The sequence below is a fragment of the Pongo abelii genome, chromosome 11, assembly GCF_028885655.2.
Source record: "Pongo abelii isolate AG06213 chromosome 11, NHGRI_mPonAbe1-v2.0_pri, whole genome shotgun sequence".
In the NCBI taxonomy this organism is placed as follows: Eukaryota; Metazoa; Chordata; class Mammalia; order Primates; family Hominidae; genus Pongo; species Pongo abelii.
The window spans coordinates 91,441,662-91,461,885 of record NC_071996.2 but is presented as its reverse complement, the minus strand read 5'-3'; the positions used below and the strand labels follow the sequence as shown (position 1 = coordinate 91,461,885).

The 20,224-nt window shown below is 33.5% G+C and overlaps 1 protein-coding gene across 34 annotated transcripts in view; it reads right to left on the bottom strand.

Moving 5' to 3' along the window:
* Positions 1-20,224, bottom strand: part of GULP1 (GULP PTB domain containing engulfment adaptor 1) — a 324,107-nt gene that overhangs the window by 65,507 nt on the left and 238,376 nt on the right. For all 34 annotated transcript variants that reach the window (XM_054549588.2, XM_063712905.1, XM_063712913.1 and 31 more), the window contains 2 exons: positions 18,227-18,298; positions 11,848-11,946 (listed from right to left, as the gene is read on the bottom strand). In XM_054549588.2, coding sequence (XP_054405563.1) covers positions 11,848-11,946; positions 18,227-18,298 — 171 coding nt within the window. The remainder of the gene's footprint in view (positions 1-11,847; positions 11,947-18,226; positions 18,299-20,224) is intronic.

Sequence of the window (20,224 nt, the reverse complement as noted above, 5' to 3'; positions counted from 1 at the left end):
AATGGATACAGATAGATCTCCTGATTCAGGATGAAACTAAGATATGCATTTCAGTAGTGCTTAGCAAAACACAAGCATAGTACAAAATGATCAAAGATTTATGGCCTATCTGAGCTACAATGGCTCTTGAGAAATCATATACTTTAAACTTTGCATGTTTACAGAGGAGAACAATGAGACCCAGAAAGAATAAGACACCCCCACAGTTTTACAGAATTACCAGAACTCTTTTAAACCAGAGCAATTCTCATTTTATCTCACTGCTATTTACTAGCATTATAATTTAGAACACAGCTTTATCTGGATACGATTTCATGTGAAACACACTACCATTTCATCCTTAGTAATCTTATTAAATTTTATTTTACATAATTTCATGGTTACTCATACACTCTTGAACCTGTTCTGTCTAGGAAGCTCATCTTTGGAACTTCTGTAGCATTTTTCATGAAGCAATGAATGAATGGTATACATATTCAGACTCCAAATCACGCAGTCAAATCTATTCATCAGTAGAAGACAAATACTGCAACCAGATAGATATAGTTGCAGCATATATTTACACATGCACACACACAGACACACACATACATTAAATTACAAAACTTATAAAATAGCAGGTATATACATCATTAAAATAAAAATATTTATATAAAATAAATGTGTTTCTATAATTACTATTATTTAGTCAAAAGATGGAGCATTTGACACTTTTTATATTCATACAGATCATCCATGTTAATTATTCATTCTTCACAGTCTTCTGAAACATGTTGGAGGTAGAAAAGAAATTCAACGTTTTTGATTATGACAAGTAGAAAAATCAACTATTCCCTTTTCTGTTGTAGTCATAAATATATTTTCCTAAGATACATTAAAACACTAGAAATATCAATCAGAAACTCAGTTCACCAACATTATTGAGTGGGTGTTTTATAAGATTGGAGATGGAAGAAACTATAGTTTCATCTAAGGAAGGCTGGCTGAATATCCCCCAAAAAAGCTTTATTTTAGGTTATAACTAGAAGAGTTTCTCTAAAGGTGGCTTCAGACAACCTGTAGTACAAATACCTGGGGTGCTTGCTATAAAAATTTACACTGTTTTTACCTCAGTTGAATCAAAATCTCAGAGATTTTGTTCAAGATAAGAATCATTGATATGAAAACATTTAAACTTCTCAGTTCAGAGTTTGATGTGTCAGCTTGCTGAGATTTGCTCTATTACTCTGATTCAAATAACTGCTCGTCAGACTGAAAATGAATGTATAAAATGAGATATACAAATAAATGCTAAGAGAACTGTCCAGAGCAATGCATTCCTTCCCTGCATACAATGGTAAACCAAACGGTAAGCCATCGAAGAGATGCTTGGTAAGTATGAAAATTAAGATGAGGAAGTATATTGTAAGATTGTAATGCTTACTGGCATTATTAGATAGTCTAATTCATCTGTTTAAAAGCAGGGGGAACCAAGTCTAAGAAGAGGTGCTTGACTTACTTAGCTTTTGATGGCGGCATCTTTCCTTTCTTATACAGAGAGCATCGATGGACAATGACCATATTTGTTTGAGACTATCTTCTTTCTATATTTTGCCTATTAGAACAGTTTCCTTCCTTATTGATTTTTTTTGTTTTAATGACAATATAGTCTATTAAATAACAGCTGTCTGTTAAACGATAGCTCCCAAATACTGACAGGAGGTCTACACCAGCTTATTAATTGTAAAAGCATGTTAATGATAAATAAAGAGAAAATATTACTGCTGAACACTATAGGAAAAAAATTCATTTCTCCATAGATGGGAGAAATTATGAGTAACATGCAAAACACAACATTCACTTAGCTGGTGCTGAAATCTACACAGTCTCTCATTTACTCTCATTTCTAGCACTCTATAATCTTCATTTGGAGGACAAGTGAGAAAAGCAGAAAGGGAAAGGACACAGAGGACACAGAAAGATAGAGGAGCCAACTGTTATTGAGATTGCTTTCACTTAATTTTCACTTTCCATTTTCATTCATCCAAGTGAAAAAAAAATAAAGATTATATTCTGTATAAAGACAGTCCATGTTAGATTAATAATATATTTAAAAATCCTGTCTCACATATGTATGTTTAACTACAAATAAATTTATTTTAGAAGTATCACATTTAATTGTTTTTTTCTAAATATCAACATACATCTAGAATGAAATGATTTTTTTCTGTTTCACTTATGTATATGTCCTTGAATAGTAGTTTCTAAATGCATGTCTGTGAATGTCTATGAATAGGTTGTATCCAAGAACTGAGAACTGTCTCTTTCTGTCTCTCTCACGAGACACACACACACACACACACACACACACACACACACAGTAATCGGCATTCTTAGGAATGTTTTGGGGACACTGGTGCTCAGCAGAGCTTTTTAATCCCTTTTTTAGATTTCCTACATTTTTAATGCATTCAAGAAATGGTACTTTATATATATGGGTAAATAGTCATATACTCTATATTCATATGTAACATAAGGTAAATAGTTGTTCTATATTAATATGCAATATAATTGAATGTATAAAATATCTCAAGGATTTTTAAACGCCAAGATTGCTCTCCAGGTTTGGTAGGGAATAAAATAGAGATGCTTCTTTTTCATTAAGAGTTTTAAAAACTCACTTCTGGGAATAGAATTCAAGTAGGGCTCTTAAAAATTAGCTATTAGTGCTAAATGCATACCTCAGAAATTTAGAAAGATCACTAGTTAGCAATCTAATATCACACCTAGACGAACTAGAAGAACAAATATCAACTAACCCCAAAGCTAGCAGAAGATATAACTAAAATCTGAGTGGAACTGAATAAAATTGAGAGAAAAAAATCCATAAAAACAATAAACAAACCCAAAAGTTAGTTCTTTGTAAGGATCAACAAGATCACTAGACCACTAGCTACATAAACAAAGACTAAAGAGAGAAGAGCCAAAGAAGTACAATGAGAAACAACAAAGGTGATATTACAACTGATCCCACAGAAATACAAAAGATCCTCAGAGACTATTATGAACACCATGAAGCTCACAAACTAGAAAATCTAGAGGAAATTGATAAATTTCTAGAAACACAGAACCTCCTAACATTGAATCAGCAAGAAACTGAAATCCTGAACAGAACAATATCAAGTTCTGAAATTGAATCAGTAATAAAAAATCTACCAACCAAACAAAGCCCCAGAGCAGATGGATTCACAGCGAAATTCTACTATACCTACAAAGAAGAGTTGGTACCAATTCCACTGTAACCATTCCCAAAAAACCGAGGAGAAGGAACTTCTCTCTAACTCATTCAACAAAACCAGCATAATTCAGATACCAAAACATGGCAAAGATACAGTGAAAAAAGAAAACTACAGGCCAATATTCCAGATGTACATAGATGCAAAAATTCTCAACAGAATACTTGCAAACTGAATTCCACAGTACATTAAAAAATTAATTCAAAACAACCAAGAAGGCTTCATTCCTGGGATGAAAGGTTTGTTCAACATATGTGAATCAATAAATACAATCCAACATAAAAACAGAATTAAGAACAAAAACCATATGATCATATCAACAGAAGTTGAAAAAGCCTTCAAAAAAATCCAGCATTCCTTCATGATAAAATCCCTGTACAAACTAGGCATTGAAGGAACATACTTCAGAATAGTGCAGCCATCTATGACAAACCCAAAGCCAACATAATACTGAACCGGCAAAAGCTGGAACATTCCCCTTGAGAACTGGAACAAGACAAGGATGCCCACTCTCACCACTCCTATTCCACAGAGTACTCAAAGTCCTTGCCAGAGGAATCAGACAGTAGGAAAAAAGAGAAGGCTTCAAAATAGAAAAATAAGAAGTCAAACTATCCCTCTTAACTGACAATATGATTATCTACCTAGAAGATCCTAAAGATTCCACCAAGAGGCTCCTGCAACTGATAGTAAACAACTTCAGTAAAGTTTCGAGATATAAAATCAATGTACAGAAATCAGTAGCACTTCTGTACACCAATAACATTAAAGCTGAGAGACAAATCAATAATGCAATCCTATTTACAATAGTCAACAAAAAAAATAAAATACCTAGTAATACATCTAATCAAGGAGGTGAAAGATTTCTACAAGAAGAACTACAAAACACTGCGGAAAAAAATCAAAGATGACAGAAACAAATGGAAAAATATTCCATGCTCATGAATTGGAAGAATTAATACTGTTAAAATGACCATATTGCCCAAACAATATACAGATTCAATGCTATTCCTATCAAATGACCAATGCCATTTTTCAGGGAATTAGAATTTTTAAAATTCTAAACTGCATATGAAACCAAAAAAGAGCCTGAATAGCCAGAGCAATTTTACCAAAAGAATAAATCTGGAGGCATCACATTACCCAACGACTGTACTACAAGTCTATAGTAACCAAAACAGCATGGTACTGGTACAAAAACAGATACATAGACCAATGGCGAAGAATACAGAATTCAGAAATAAAGCCACAAGTCTACAGCCATCTGATCTTCGACAAAGTCAACAAAAATAAACAATGGGGAACGGACTCCCTATTCAATAAATGGTGCTGGGATACCTAGCTAGCCAGATGCAGAAGAATGAAACTGGACCCCTACCTTTTACCATATACAGAAATTAACTCAAGATGGATTAAATAATGTAGTACCTCAAACTATAAAAATCCTAGAAGAAAATAATGTAAATGCCCTTCTTGACATCAGCTTTGGGAAAGAATTTTTGTCTAAGTTCCCAAAAGCAATTGCAACAAAAACAAAAGTAGACAAGTGGAACCTAATTAAAGAGCATCTGCACGGCAAAAGAAACTATCAAACAGAGTAAACAGACACCTTACAGAATGGGAGAAAATATTTGCAAACTATGCATCCAACAAACGTCTAATTCCCAGGTTCTATAAGAAACTTAAGCAATTAAACAAGCAAAAAACAAATAACCATATTAAAAAGTGGGCAAAAGACATGAACAGACACTTCTCTAAAGAAGACAAACAAGCTGCCAATAGACATGAAAAAAATGCTCCACATCACTTATCATCAAAGAAATTCAAATAAAAACCACAAAGAGATACAATCTCACACCAATCAGAATCACTCTTATTAAAAAGTCAAAAACAACAGATGCTGGTAAGGCTATGAGAAAAAGGGAATGCTTATACACTATTGGTGGGAATGTAATTTAGTTCAGCCGCTATGGAGAGAAGTTTGGAGATTTCCCAAGGAACTTAAAACAGTTACTGTTTTCCAGTAATCCTGTTACTGGGTATACATACTTGACTTATATCCATAAAAAGACAAATCTTTCTACCAAAAAGACACATGCACTCATATGTTCATTGCAGCACTATTCATAATGGCAATGACATGTAATCAACTGAGGTGCCCATTAACGGTAGATTGGATAAAGAAAATGTGGTACATGTATACCACAGAATACCATGCAGCCACAAAAAGAACAAAATCATGTCCTTTCCAGAAAATGGATACTGCTGGAGGCCATTATCCTAAACGAATTAATGCAGAAACAGAAAAACATATACTGCATATTCTCACTTATAAGTGAGAAACACTGGGTACTCGTGGACATAATGATGGCAATATATAGACACTGGGTAACTTTTAAAGTGGATGGGAAAAGAGGGTGTTAAGGGTTGAAAAACTATTGGGTACTGTGCTCACTATCTGGGTGATGGAATCATTCATATGCCAAACCTCAGCATGATGCAATATACCCAGGTAACAAATCTGCACATGTAACTCTTGAATCTAAAATGAAAGTTGAAATTATTAAAAACAAAACGAGTAGAAATAAATAACAGAAAAAATAGAAATTAATTTTTAATATTAACTAGTAATTTACTATTATTAATTTAAACATTAAATAATAATTATCACTTTAATATTAAATAATTAAATATTACCAATTTAATATTAAACACTAATTGAATATTAATTATTAATAACAATTTATTATTAAATATTAAAATCTTAATAGGAAATCGAGACTTGTGGACAGGAAAGAAAAGCACTGGCATTATTGATTTTGGTAAGGCAATATAGGATAATGAAGTCAACTGGCTAATCATGATGAGTTGAACCCCACTTCATTGATATTTTGTAAAGGAGGTTTAGGTTGGGAGAAGCATGCATATTTGATATTAAAAGCTTAAGAAACAGAATTATATAATTAATAGGTTGTCATGTGATAAACTTATTGATAGAAACCTGAAAATATGATTTTCCACAATAAAAATAGTGGGAATCATCTACTTTCTTACTACCTTTCCCTTTGTTTGTTTTGTTTTGTTTTGTTTTGTTTTATCACCAAACAGACTTTTTTAAACTTTTATTTTAGATTCAGGGGGTGCATGTTCAGGTTTGTTACCAGGGTATACTGCATGATGCTGAGGTTTTGAGTAAAAATAGTCCCATCACTGAGGTACTAAGCATAGTATGCAAGAGTTTGTTTTTAAACCCTTATCCCCTCCCTCCTTCTCCCTCTGGTAGCCCCCAGAAACTACTGTTGCATCATTATGTCCATGAGTACCCAATATGAGTACCCGCTTATAAGTAAGAATATATGGTATATGGTTTTCTGTTTCTGCATTAATTCATTTAGGATAATGACCTCCAGATGCATCCATGTTGCTGTAAAAGGACACGATTTCATTCTTTACTATGGTTGCATAGTGTTCCAATGATGTATGTGTACCACATTTTCTTTATCTAATCCACCATTGAGAGGCATCTAGGTTGATTCCATGTTTTTGCTATTGTGAAAATTGCTGTGATGAAAATGAGAGTGTATGTCTTTCTCGTATAAAGATTTATTTTTCTTTTGGATATATACCAAGTATATACAACCAGCATTAGGGCTGCTAGAAAATGGTAACTGAAGTTATTTGAGAAATCTCCAACTGCTCTCCACAGCAGCTGAACTAATTTACATTCCCACCAACAGTGTATAAGCATTCTCTTTCATTCACAATCTCACCAGCATCTGTTATTTTTTAACTTTTTAATAACAGTTATTCTGCATGGTGGTGATTATATCTCATTGTGGTTTTGATTTTAACTTCTTTGATTAGTGATGTGGAGCATTTTTTTCATGTTTGATAGCCACTTGTTTGGTTTCTTTTGAGAAGTGCCTGTTCCTGTTTCTTTTTCCCACTTTTTAATAGGGTTATTATTATTTTTTGCTTGTTCAATTGTTTAAGTTCCTTATAGATTCTGGATATCAGATGTTTGTTAAATGCATAGTTTGCAAATATTTTATCCCATTCTGTAGGTGTCTGTTTACTCTGTTCATAGTTTCTTTTGCTGTGCAGAGGCTCTTTAATTTAATTAGGTCCCACTTGTCAACTTTTTTGTTGCAATTGCTTTTGAGGACTTAGTCATCAATTCTTTCCCAAGGGCAACGTCTGGAATGGTGTTTCCTAGGTTTTCTTCCAGTATTCTTATACTTTAAGGTCTTTTATTTAAATATTTGATCCATCTTGAGTAAATTCTTGTATAGGTGAAAGGTAAGGGTCCAGTTTCAGTCTCCTCCATATGGCTAGCCAGGTATCCCAGCACCAATTATTGAATAATCATTTCCCCATCTGTTATTTTTGTTGACTTTGTCAAAAAATCAGATGGCTGTAGGTGTGCAGCTTTAATTTTGGGTTCTCTATTCTCTACTATTGCTGTACCATGGACTTTTTCTAAGCCCAGCTTAATTTTTGACCCTATTCACTTTGGTTTTTCCTCACTCTACAGTATTATATGCTATTTTTTAAAAAAAGTTTGGTATTTCTGTCTTTGTATTTACAAATATTTAAAGTTAATGAAAAAAAATTATCCTTATTCCAGGTAAATAACCAACAATCAGGAGAGCAGGTATAAGGAGTAACCTAATAAATCATAAGTTATTGGTCAATTGGGTTTCATAAAGGTAGGTTTCTTCTTCAAGTGGTCAGGAAGCCAAGGAAGAAAAACCAAACAGATATGATAGCCTAACTTGTTGATTAAGCCTTTAAAAGAGCTTTTCACATATCTTTCTTTCTTTTTTTTTTTTTATGTGAGACAGTCTCACACTGTCGCCTGTGCTGGAGTGCAGTGGCGCGATCTTGGCTCACTGCAACCTCCACCTACCGGGTTCAAGCGATTCTCCTGCCTCAGCCTCCTGAGTAGCTAGAATTACAGGCACCCACCACCACACCCAGCTATTTTTTTTTTCTTTTTTTTTTTTAGTAGAGACAGGGTTTCACCATGTTGGCCAGGCTGGCCTCAAACTCCTGACCTCATGATTCCCCCGTCTCGGCCTCCCAAAGTGCTGGGATTACAGGCATGAGCCACCGCACCCAGCCAGTTCACATATCTTTCATTGGAAGAAATAGTCTCATTTAAAAGGTCAGATGAAATAATGCAGGAAATAATAGAAAAGGTTGCAATGCATACCCATATACTCTTCACCTAGCCAACTGGTAACATCATGCCACATTTGCATTACATGATCCATTTTTGTCTTTCTTTACACACACACATACCCTATAAATGTAGGTGGTAGCCATCTTGTAGTGGTAGTTAGTGGTAGCCATCTTGTAGTGCTTTAAGCAATTAGCATTTTATGCATTTCTAAGGACATGCCATTATTAACCTGTGAATTCTAAAACCCAGAAGAGTTTTCTCTACATACTGCATTTAATTGTTTGTATTTTGTAAATATTTAAACGTGATTATCAACTAACAAAAAATTTGAAACATTCCATATGTTCAATAATAGAAGAATAACTTGGTAAATTATGGTATATGAATGTGGTGAAATTATTAGAGTTTAGAATACACCATAGGTCGTTTCAAATAAAAAATAACAAGAACATATGAAAATGATACATAAAGTACATTATCAGCTTTATATATTTTAATGTGTGCTGTGACAAGCTCCAAACCTTCAGATAAGAAATTGAAAATAATATTAATTACACGTACACACACAAACATGTACACACACTCCAAAACAGCTACCTAATTCATATGGTTTAGAAAAAAACTTTCAACATAAGCATGGCCTACAAGTACCCTATTCTGGCTGGAAATTTGCCACTCTATATCCTTTTAATTTTGAAAAGAAGATGTAGGAATAGTATTATTTTTATTTTCATGACACATAAGACTACACTTTGTTGCCACACTTTTGATTGCATTGTCCTTCTGTAATTTATTGCTTCCTTGGTCTATTGTTCTTTATGTAACTGCTAATTGCCTAATGAATTTATCTCATTCATACCTTGCTTTCAATTGCCTTGTTTCCCAGCAAACTATATATATCCCATTATATGCTTGAATCAACCCTCTACTATCTTTTCACCATTTCATTTTTCTGTTTTCAGCCACCTTAGCAGTAGTTATTTTAGAATCGCCATAACTAAAGTAAATCTTCATATCTTTGTTTGTAATTGAATATTGAGGGTGAATAATAGGGAAGATTAGACAGGATAATTGTGAAAGGACTTAAATTCACGTCTTGAAAAGTTTAAAGGAATGCCATTGTTCTTTAATATGGAAAGTTGAAGGTATGCCATTGATCTTTACTACAGATTTCCACAGTTAGAGGATCTGATTCTGGGGGCAAATTTGGGGCCGTAGAAATTACTTTTGCAAATGCCTCAGGTAATTTTTATGTAGCTATTCCATAAGCTACAATTTGAAAATGAGGCCTACTGCATTAAGCCACTAAACCGTGCACAACAGCAGATCCCCTCAAACTTTAATGTGCATACGAAACACTAGGTTTCTTCTTTAATTGCAAACACAGATTCTGTAGGTCTGTAGTGGGGCATGAGATTCAACATTTCTAACAAGCACCCAACAGATGTGGTTGCTGGTGGTCTGCAGGCCACACTTTAAACAGCAAGTTGTTGCAGGGAACTGGAATTTATATAGATGAAGGTATCAAAGACACTTGCTGGACTAGAGAAAAGTTGCAGACCTGTGGGAAACATTTTTCATAATCTGTTAACAGGCCAGAAGTTCCTCTTTTGGCTTTTATACTGAATTAACTTGTCAATATGTATCCTATGGTGTTAGAAGAACATTTTGACGATACGTATTTATAAAATAATTGGAGTTAAATATTAATTTTTCCAAATTGACTAATATAGTCATCAAAATTACTAAATGATAACTGAGGCATTGTGAATAAAGCACTGTGTTTGTTTACTAAGCCTGCTATATCAAAATACCACTGACTGGGTGGCTTATCCAACAGGAATTTATTTTCTCACAGTTCTGCAGGTTAGAAGTCTAAGATCAAGGTGTCGGTAGGTTTAGTTTCTCTGGGGCCTCTCTCTTTGGCTTGCAGATTGCTGCCTTCACGTGGGCCTTACTTGAGTGTACGTATCCCTGGTGTCTCTTCCTCTTTTTGTAGGATACTAGACATATTGGATGAGGGCCCCACCCTCATCCAATGAAACTTAGGTCTCATTTAACCTAAGTTACCTCTTTGAAGGCCTTATCTTCAAATATAGTCATATTAGGGGTTAGGGCATGAACACAGGAATTTTGGAAGGAAACACTTTAGTCCAAAACAAGTATATGTTAAAGAATTTGAATCCAGAACAGATTTTATTTTTAAATATTTTATTTGCTTTGAAGGGTCTTAAATACAAGAAACTTAAGTTTACACTGTATTATGGGCTGAATTGTGTTCCCCAAAATTCACATGTTGAAGCTCTAATCCCCAGCATCTCAGAATGAGACTGTGGTTGGAGTGCTAAATTAAATAAGCATGAGGCCATTCACCTAGGGTTGTCTGTGTATTTTGAGTTTCTATACAACAAACTGCAACCTAACTAGTATGTAAATAAACTGAACACTAATTTGGAAGTATAACACATAGCTAAGTTTCAGCCAATTACAGGCAGCCAGCTCATCACTACATATCTATATAAGGTATATGCCTTGCTATAGCCAATCAGGTGAGTTGTCACTTTGAGTCTGTGTTCAGCCTATAAAAAGCTCCATGTTCACGCTGCTGGGCAAACCTTTCTGAACATCTGGTTTCGAGTGCTGCCTGATTCATGAATCATTATCTGTTCAAATAAACTCTGCTAAATTTAATTTGTCTAGTTTTTCTTTGAACAGGAGATAAGGCCTTTAAAAAGGTAACTAAGTTAAAATGAGGCCATGAGTATGGTTCCTAATCCAATTTGATGAGTGTCCTTATAAGAAGAGACACCAGACAAGTGTGAAGAGGCAGCAAGAGGGCAGCCCTCTGCAAGCCAAGGAGAAAGGCTACAGAGGAAACCAACCCTGCTGGCATCTTGATCTTGGAACTCCAGCCTCCACAACATGTGAGAAAATATTTTCTGCTGTTTAAGCCACCCAGTTTGTGGTGTTTTGTTTTGGCCTCCCTAAAAAACTAATACACACTGATTACATCTACAGGAAATAAAAGTCAATGCAGAATATTTTAATAAGCAACACACAGCTTTTATCTTCTTTCATACTCAGTGAACCACACTATGCATCTCTTTCACATCTCATGAAAAAAACATTCCCAAATACAAGTCCAAACACTGTTGAATACACTTAACATAAATTATTGATATTATATCCCAAACAAGCTGAAGAAAAGATCACTTATAATGCAATTCCAAAAGTTGTTTTCACTTCTAAAAATCCTAGAGTTTCGAACTGTCATTAACTCAGAACTAAAGAGTTCAGGGTGGCAAAAAATTTTAAATATTTGTTAAAGTAGGAATATAATTGCAATTAATTAAAGATTGCCTCTAACATTAAAAAAATAAGCCTTACCTTTGTTTTGGGTTCTAGAATTTTTACTCCATAAATTGATATTTGCAACTCCACTTTAGGAATTTTCTGGCCTTCAGATTTCTTGATATGTCTTGCAAACTACAAATGAAAAATTACTCACAAAACTAGAATTCTATTTCTATAAAGAATGAACAAAAATAAATATACATTTGGAGTTCATATTCAATTTCAGACTTTAATTAAGTGAATTTTTGCCAAGTATAAAGCATTTTATAAAGATAGTCTCAAAATATTTAAAAATCATAGCAATCAGCCATTATAATTCACATTGATTTTCAGCAAGTTTTTTAAATTAAGATTTTTAATGCACTTCTTTCATGGTATTTACAAAAACATATTCATACCAGACAGTTGAGAAAACTCAAAATACTTTGTGGGAAGATATGTAGAGATCAGTTTGTTTTTCTGTGAATCTTTTGTTGTTATTATCTTCAGAGAATCTGCAGTTCATCAGCTGTTGAATATGCCCTCTTTGCCATTTTTAGATATTTACCTAATTTGGAACACTATTCTATCCAACCACATCAAGAAATAAAAAGAAGCAGATTACCATGTCCAAACTGAAGCTAAGAATTAAGTAATTATCCCAGCTGAAAGACTCAGGTATAGAACTAGACTCAGTCTAGAACTGCAAATATAGTGAGTGTCTTGAAAGCACAGTTTTTTTTTCAATACTTTCGTAGTAGTATTTATTATACTTTCTCATTGAGTTAGTAGGTGTATGTAAATGCTTGTTCGATTCTGTTATAAAATCAAAAAGAAAACCAGAATACTCATGTGCTTAGCAGATGGAGTCTCTGCCTCTCTCCTAGCATTGCTTAATTTAGTGGGGGAAAATTTCAGGAGCCCAGCTAAACTTGAATATTAAACAATTAATATTCTTTTTAAAAACTTTAATTTTAAAATATAGGCACAAACACAACATATATATACTATTTAGTATACACGTTAGCCCATGCAATATTTGGAACATATTTGTACTAAAAAATATTTGTCTGAAATTCAAAGTTTACTGGGCATCTTGATTTTAATTGGCAATTTTACTCTCTCCCTACATTCCTTCTCTCCTCTGCAATCACCCCTGCATCCAACTTCTTCTTTTTAAGAAATGGAAAGAAAACTATTAGAAGAAAGAATTTCTCGCCCCTCTTCTAGGGCTTCAAAAAGTTATTTTCTAGAGTACCTTTTTCTCTCTAAGGATATAGATCATCCTAACCTGACTCAAAATCGATGACATGTAATGCAAGACAGCGTTCTAGTCCTCTTGTATGTCATAGTTACTTGCACTGTGTATTTCACTGTAATTAAGGGCAGATGTGAATACACATGGAATAGCTCCGTCCTGGAGCACCGAGTGATGAAAAGTCTTTCTCTCTTTTCATGGCTTTGCACTGCCACAGATAATAATATAATTAATGCATATATGAATGCCTTTAAGTGTCTGCCTTCCTATCCCAGGGGGTACCATTTGTTTTATTCCATTTTGGGTGGTATAATTTTTCAGCTTGCTGTCTGTCTTGCTCTATGAACTTAGGTTGCTATTTTTTGTATCCAGCAGTCTTACTGCTGCACATGATACAACTAATTCGTGCCAGATAATTTTCTTTTTTGTCTTTAATAAATTTATTTTGCTTGAGTGTAGATCTTTAAAAATTATCCCAGCTCTCTCCCAAATAGTATGGATTAATTTTGTTTATTTTCCCTTCATAGTCTCCTTATATCAGCATAATTAAGCAATTTGAAGGTTTTCATATAGGAAGGCTTACAAAATAAGTCAGCTGCTCTCCCCCTGTGTGAATGTGTCTGGATAAAGCGACTCTCATTATCGGCTGCAGAAGCATTCTCAGCTTGTTTCTTAGGTGCTGCTGTTTTCCAGGGACAGATTGAGCATGGCTTCTGAAGCCCCTTCCACATCCAGACTCAGGCATTCCTGTGACCTCTGACAAGAACTGTGCAACCTTTTAAATTTTTTCCCCCTGAAACATCTACCACAAAACAACCACTATTATTAAACTTATCTATTGAGAAGGGAAGAAAGAATGGAAGAATTAAAGAAAGGAAGGAAGTAGGGGCTAAGGTAGAAAAACAAAGTGGAGAGGTAAGAAGGGAGTGGAGAGGAAGAAAGGAAGAGAGGGAAGAAGGAGAGAATAAGATAAAGAAAAATAAAAACAAGCACAACATCTCTAATCTAGGTTTTCTGAAACTTTTCTCTCTTCTTCATAACAGGATGAATTAATTGTGCTCAAAACAGCTTCAGGTTCATGCAATCTAAACTTCTTACTTCAAAGATAAGAACAGTAAGTCCCAGATAAGCTATGTACCATGGTCATAAATGGGTTTTTAGGAATTAGGCCTAGTAATTAGTTTTGCAGATATTCACTAAATAATTTTTTCTTTTATACAACATATTTTCTGCATTTAGAAAAGAAAATTCCCAGTTCTACCTTCATGCATATCAAGGTTTACACTGGCTATTGGCCTTGATTTTTGAACATATGTTACACATCTCTCATGCCTAAGGTTATATTCATTCAATCTATATTTTATTCAGTTTAATATTCTCCTTCCTGCCTTTCTTTTTTTTCCTAAAACTTAAGCTAACTGTATTCTATAGTTTGCATGCTCCCCTCTAAGTCCCTTTTCCTACTTACAGACCTCTTGCCTTCCTAATATTTCTAATTAATCTTAGGAAGATATGTTGATCAATCTACATAACATTATATTCTATTTTCTCCCTATTTACTATTTTAATGTTAATGCTTGAAGAGTCTTTTTTGTAAATTTCTTTCAATTTTTGCTTCAGTGGATTTATTTCTTGGTAGATCTAGATGGATACAGTGATCTGCCATTAAACCCTGAATATAATAATCCAATAAAAAGTATTCAAAGGAAGTGATGCATAAGCATTTTGGAGAATGACTAGATACAACAAACAAATATAACCAAGTCTTTGTCATCATAAAATGATGGGGACGCATGGAATAGTACTTGAAATAAAGTACTTGGTTAAATATATACTACTGATAAATAGAACCGTTAAAGAAAATTTAAAGGGAGCACAACTGAGTTTCAATATTATCATTATATAATTTCTATCCATTTCTCAGAGGACTTTTTAAAAAGTGAAATTAAGTAAACTGCTAATGGAATATAGAGTGTTAGGCAATAAAATTAATTTACTACTTTGGGCCTATTATTTGAAGCTACTATTCTTCTTTGGGGTGCTCATGTTTATATTCTTAATTTAAAGTATTTCCAATAACCCTGCAGGAAACGAGCTATGTTTATATATAATTACATTAAGCTCTAAATGTTTTATTAATTAGGTAACTGATTGTGAAGACAAAATAGTGTTATACAACACAGAAAGAGTAAGTTCAAATGGAAAATCTACTAGGCTGAGACTTCACAAGGCTTGACAGCAATTCCCAACAGCCACATTTTCTTGCAGTAATTTCATGTAACTTTAATTTAGTTGTACTGGAGTGAGGGGATCTTTACTCTAAAACTGGGTTCCAGGAATGCTGCCCACTGGGTATCTCCCAGGGAAATTGATAAGCTTTGAATCTATATATCAATACTTACTTATATGTAAACGTCACAAATTGTTTATGAAATACATTGAGCCCCCAACATCTGTACTAGTTGTATTAATAAAATATATATAAATCACTATTAAAAATAAAATTCGTTCCAATAACAATGCTATTCAATACATAGAAGTTGAAAGGGTTTAAAATTACTACATTTTAGAAAATTTGTTTTATTTGTTGCTGTTTTTGTTTTTTTGTTTTTTGAGATAAGTTTCCCTCTTGTTGCCCAGGCTGGAGTGCAATGGTGCAATCGCGGCTCACTGCAACCCCTGCTTCCCGGGTTCAAGTGATTCTCCTGCCTCAGCCTCCCAACTAGCTGGGATTACAGGCGCATGCCACCAAGCCCAGCTAAAACATGATTAAGAAATAGAAACTGTTGAACATGATTAAGAAATAAAGAACATGTTTTGATAAATATCGTATCTGAACCCTAAAAGGTTAACACCTATAAAAATAATTATATTTATAAAGGAAAAATTTATAAACTGTAAATTCTCTAAAAAAATGACAGAAAGAGTGTAAAAAAGTAAAAGTTTTAAATTTTTTTGAAAACTAAGCAGGCATCATTAAACACAGAAGCATGAAAAATTCATTATTGAGAATTCTTTAATTTTTCCATCAGCTTTTATACTTAAATTTTAAATTCTTTTTTAATGTCAGAAGCCATTACATTAATATTGCTGAAAAAAGTGTAAATATAAATAAAATGTTACCTTACATGGCAAATAAAATCACATACTGAATTACATAGTTTTTTTAAAAGTAGTCAGAATTCATATGTTAAAGAAAAATAAGCAGGAAATTAAAATGGAGATGTGTACGAATGATAAAAGAGCAAGTTTCTTTTTTTCTCTTTTTTTTTTAGTAGAGCCACACCACCACCTACTGGTCATTTCGAGCCAGTAGAGCCAGGCTTGACATTTAAAAAATATTCTTAGTATACTTTGAATTGTAGCTTCTGACCCTTGACACACATAAAAAAGCAAAAAATTAAAAATAAAAATAGATAAAAAGTGTTTTATCCATTATCATTAGTGTATGAATCATTACCCTTAGATATACTTTCCTGATATACAAAATGTTTGCAATCAGCACAGTAAAATTGCTTATTAAATACACTCCCTTTTGGAAGACATCTGAGAAACAACAGCTACTATAAAATAAGCATGCATTTTTAAACTATACTACCTAATTTTTTACCTTATTGTAGGTCACATTCTTTTATTAACAGAGTACATTTCTAAACATGAAACTTCATAGAAATACATATAAAATCCTGCAAAAATATATGTAAACTCGTCATTGTTTAGTAAGCATTTGATTTCAAATATATCTTTACATTTGATCTATTCATTATTCAATTGAATTTTTTTTTGGTTTTTGATTTGGGTTGACTGAATAAACAACCTCCTAGACATAAAGAAATACTATGTGTAAATAACATTGTTCTTTCATAAAACATTCTGATTGTAGTGAAGTTGGATTCATGCCCAGAATCCTCAACATTTTGAAAGCATTTAAATAGAATCCTATTCCAATGTGTCCATAAACTGTGAGCCCTTTTAAATCCTCTTTTGGAATGATTAAAACTAGTGGCCAATAAAAGGCAAATCTGAATTATTACCTAATGAATGGTGGAAATAAATAGTTGGCTAATCCACTTTTTTCCAAAATGGGAGTGATATTATTTTGGGAGATTTTAGCATATTTACTTAAAACGATTAGTAAAATATTCTCATATAAAATAAGATGGATAAAATAGTATTGACCTTTATTTCTTTACCCAGAATAGAAGCCATGCCAATTCAATTATTTCTCAATTTAAACACAGAATGGATTCCACCAGATATGATATTCTCAAAGCAAAGTAATACCATTTAATGTCTCTGACTTTGCCTGGCACACTCAGAGGTCTAACCCTCCTTTAGAATAACCGGATGGTCCCTAAACCAACTAAAGTTAGAGAAGGGTTGTTTCTCCAAAAATATGAGAGCAACTATAGAGAATAACATTAATTGTGTAAAAAAAAAAAGTAGCGATATGTATATTTTCTTATATGATAAAGCTGAGAATTCTGTTGCAGGAGTTTTGTAAATTTTAAAAGCTCAGTGACAACAATGTCCTTCGAGATGCGGAACAATTAGAAAAACATGGTGTGTAGCATCTTATGTAAGATTTTCTCAGGAAACTTGTTGACTAGGATATGTGGGGTTGCTTATTAAATGTCCTTCTCTCCTCTCTTAGTCTCACCAGTTTCCCCATGGCTACTTATAGACATTGCCAGATCCTGTTGGACCTGTAGATTAGGAAATCTTTAACATACAGTGTCACTGCAAAATTCTGGCTGGAATCAACTCTGACTCCACATTTTTAACTGGTGAATATTATATCTTAGCTTTCAAAGATAGTTTTTATGCCATTACTAGCTTTTGATTTGGGACATAAGTTCACATTATCCAAGCAAAGTAAAGGCAAGCTACAAAACAAATATTCAAGACACACTGCCATAAAATATGATTTTTAATGTGACACATTATACCTTAGAAAAATATGAACAGTATGCCATATTTTAAAAACAATTAATTTTGTGTACATGTTTATTATTAAAAATGTTTCCTTGATATGATTATATTTGTTCAATAGTTCATTTTTAATAGGGTGAAGCTATACCTGCAACAAAGCTATTCATGCTTTGATCTCCATCAATCTGCTGAAAACATGACAGAGTCAATACACTTGTAATTTATTTGAAGGCCTTTCCCTACCTTTAGTTTCCTTACAGCATCTCTCACAACTTCTGTTCCTTTTGGCTGTTCCACTTCTGTACTGCCAAGAAACTGAAAATGGTCATTTGTGAGATACAGGCTTTTACCACATCATATATCATTGCATCATGTTGAAATATAAGATTGCATAATAGAATGGTTTAATAGTAAAACAAACTCATATGTTAATTAAATAGAATTACTATTTTATATTATTTTTATATTATATGAAAATGTAAATAAACTTTATCATTTATACTTCCTGTTAATCAAAGATTATTTTTAAAAACATACTTGTTTTCTAAATATTTTACTTGCAGATTTTTACTGGAAAGAAAACTAAAGTTATTTTATTAGGCCCAAAGGAATAATGTTGATCTCAACAGTTAAAATTTAGTAAACTTATTAGTAACTAAAAATTATTTTTCATTCAAAGCATGTAATTGTATTTTGTTACTATATTTAACACCAACAGTAAATTTCAAAGTTTACAATTTCTTTTTTTCTCACGTCTCTCCCCACTTGCTTCCACCTGCTGAAGCCAAAGATTTCGCCATTAGCTTTTTTTTTCAAGTAAACATTTTTCTTTGTTTTCCACTTATGAGACTCATCTAACATGTAGAATTTAAAATACAAGCTTCTTTTAATAGCCAATATATACAACTAAGTAAAGCTATAGTTAGACTAAAGAAATAAAACATACATGATCTACAATTTTACTGTTTTTTTTGTTTGTTTTGTTTTGTTTTGCCTTTTTTTTTTTTTTTGAGACGGAGTCTCGCTCTTTCGCCCAGGCCAGAGTGCAGTGGTGCTATCTCGGCTCACTGCAAGCTTCACCTCCCAGGTTCACGCCATTCTCCTGCCTCAGCCTCCCAAGTAGCTGGGACTACAGGCACCCGCCACTGCGCCTGGCTAATTTTTTGTATTTTTAGTAGAGACGGGGTTTCACCATGTTAGCCAGGATGGTCTCGATCTCCTGACCTCGTGATCCGCCTACTTCAGCCTCTCAAAGTACTGGGATTACAGGCGTGAGCCACCACACCCGGCCAATTTTACTGTTTTAAATAAACCTGAAGGTAGTCAGTAAGTGATATGGTTTGGCTTGTCCTCACCCAAATCTCATCTTGAATTGTAGCTCCTGTAATTCCCATGTGTTATGGGAGGAAATTGGTGGGAGGTAACTGAGTCACAAGAGTGGGTCTTTCCCGTGCTGGTCTCATGATAGTAAGTCTCATGAGATCTGATGGTTTTATAAAGGGGTATTCCCTTACACAAGCTCTCTTGCCTGCTGCCATGTAAGACATGACTTTGCTCTTCCTTCGTCTTCTGCCATGATTGTAAGTTTGCTGAGGTCTCCCCAGCCCCGTGGAACTGTGAGGCAATTAAACCTCTTTCCTTTATAAATTACCCAGTCTCGGGTATGTCTTTATTAGCAGTATGAGAACAGACTAATACAGTAAGTGTGTTTAAGTAAAACCTGACCAATCCATAAAATGAAAAAAGTTTCATAATAGTTATCACACTGCAATAAAATCTCTACCTTGGAAAGATATAATACCTCCTAAACAGAAGTCTAGTATCACTAAATGTTCAATACCAATTAGAATTGAAATATACAGGTTTTATTCTAGAAAAATTTCTATATATAGGGCAAACAAACATTAAATTCATGAAATATATGTAATTTTCCAAAGACTTTTTTTTTTTTACTCTTATGACATACCACCAATTATAAGACCAAAGAGATTCACAAATGAATCACTTCTCCTATGTATAGACATAGGAGAATACGTGTTTGTAAACTCTACATCAAAGATTCCATAAGTGGAATCCTTTTCATGTATTAACTTACAGAATAGAAGGGAAAATATAGTAAAGTCATGCTATCTCTTATTCCTTCCTTCATTCTTGAAAAAAATAATCACTAAAGAAATTAGGGTTTTGATTTTCAAAATGGGCTCGCTGCACAACTGGCATGAAAATTACCTAGAGAGTTGG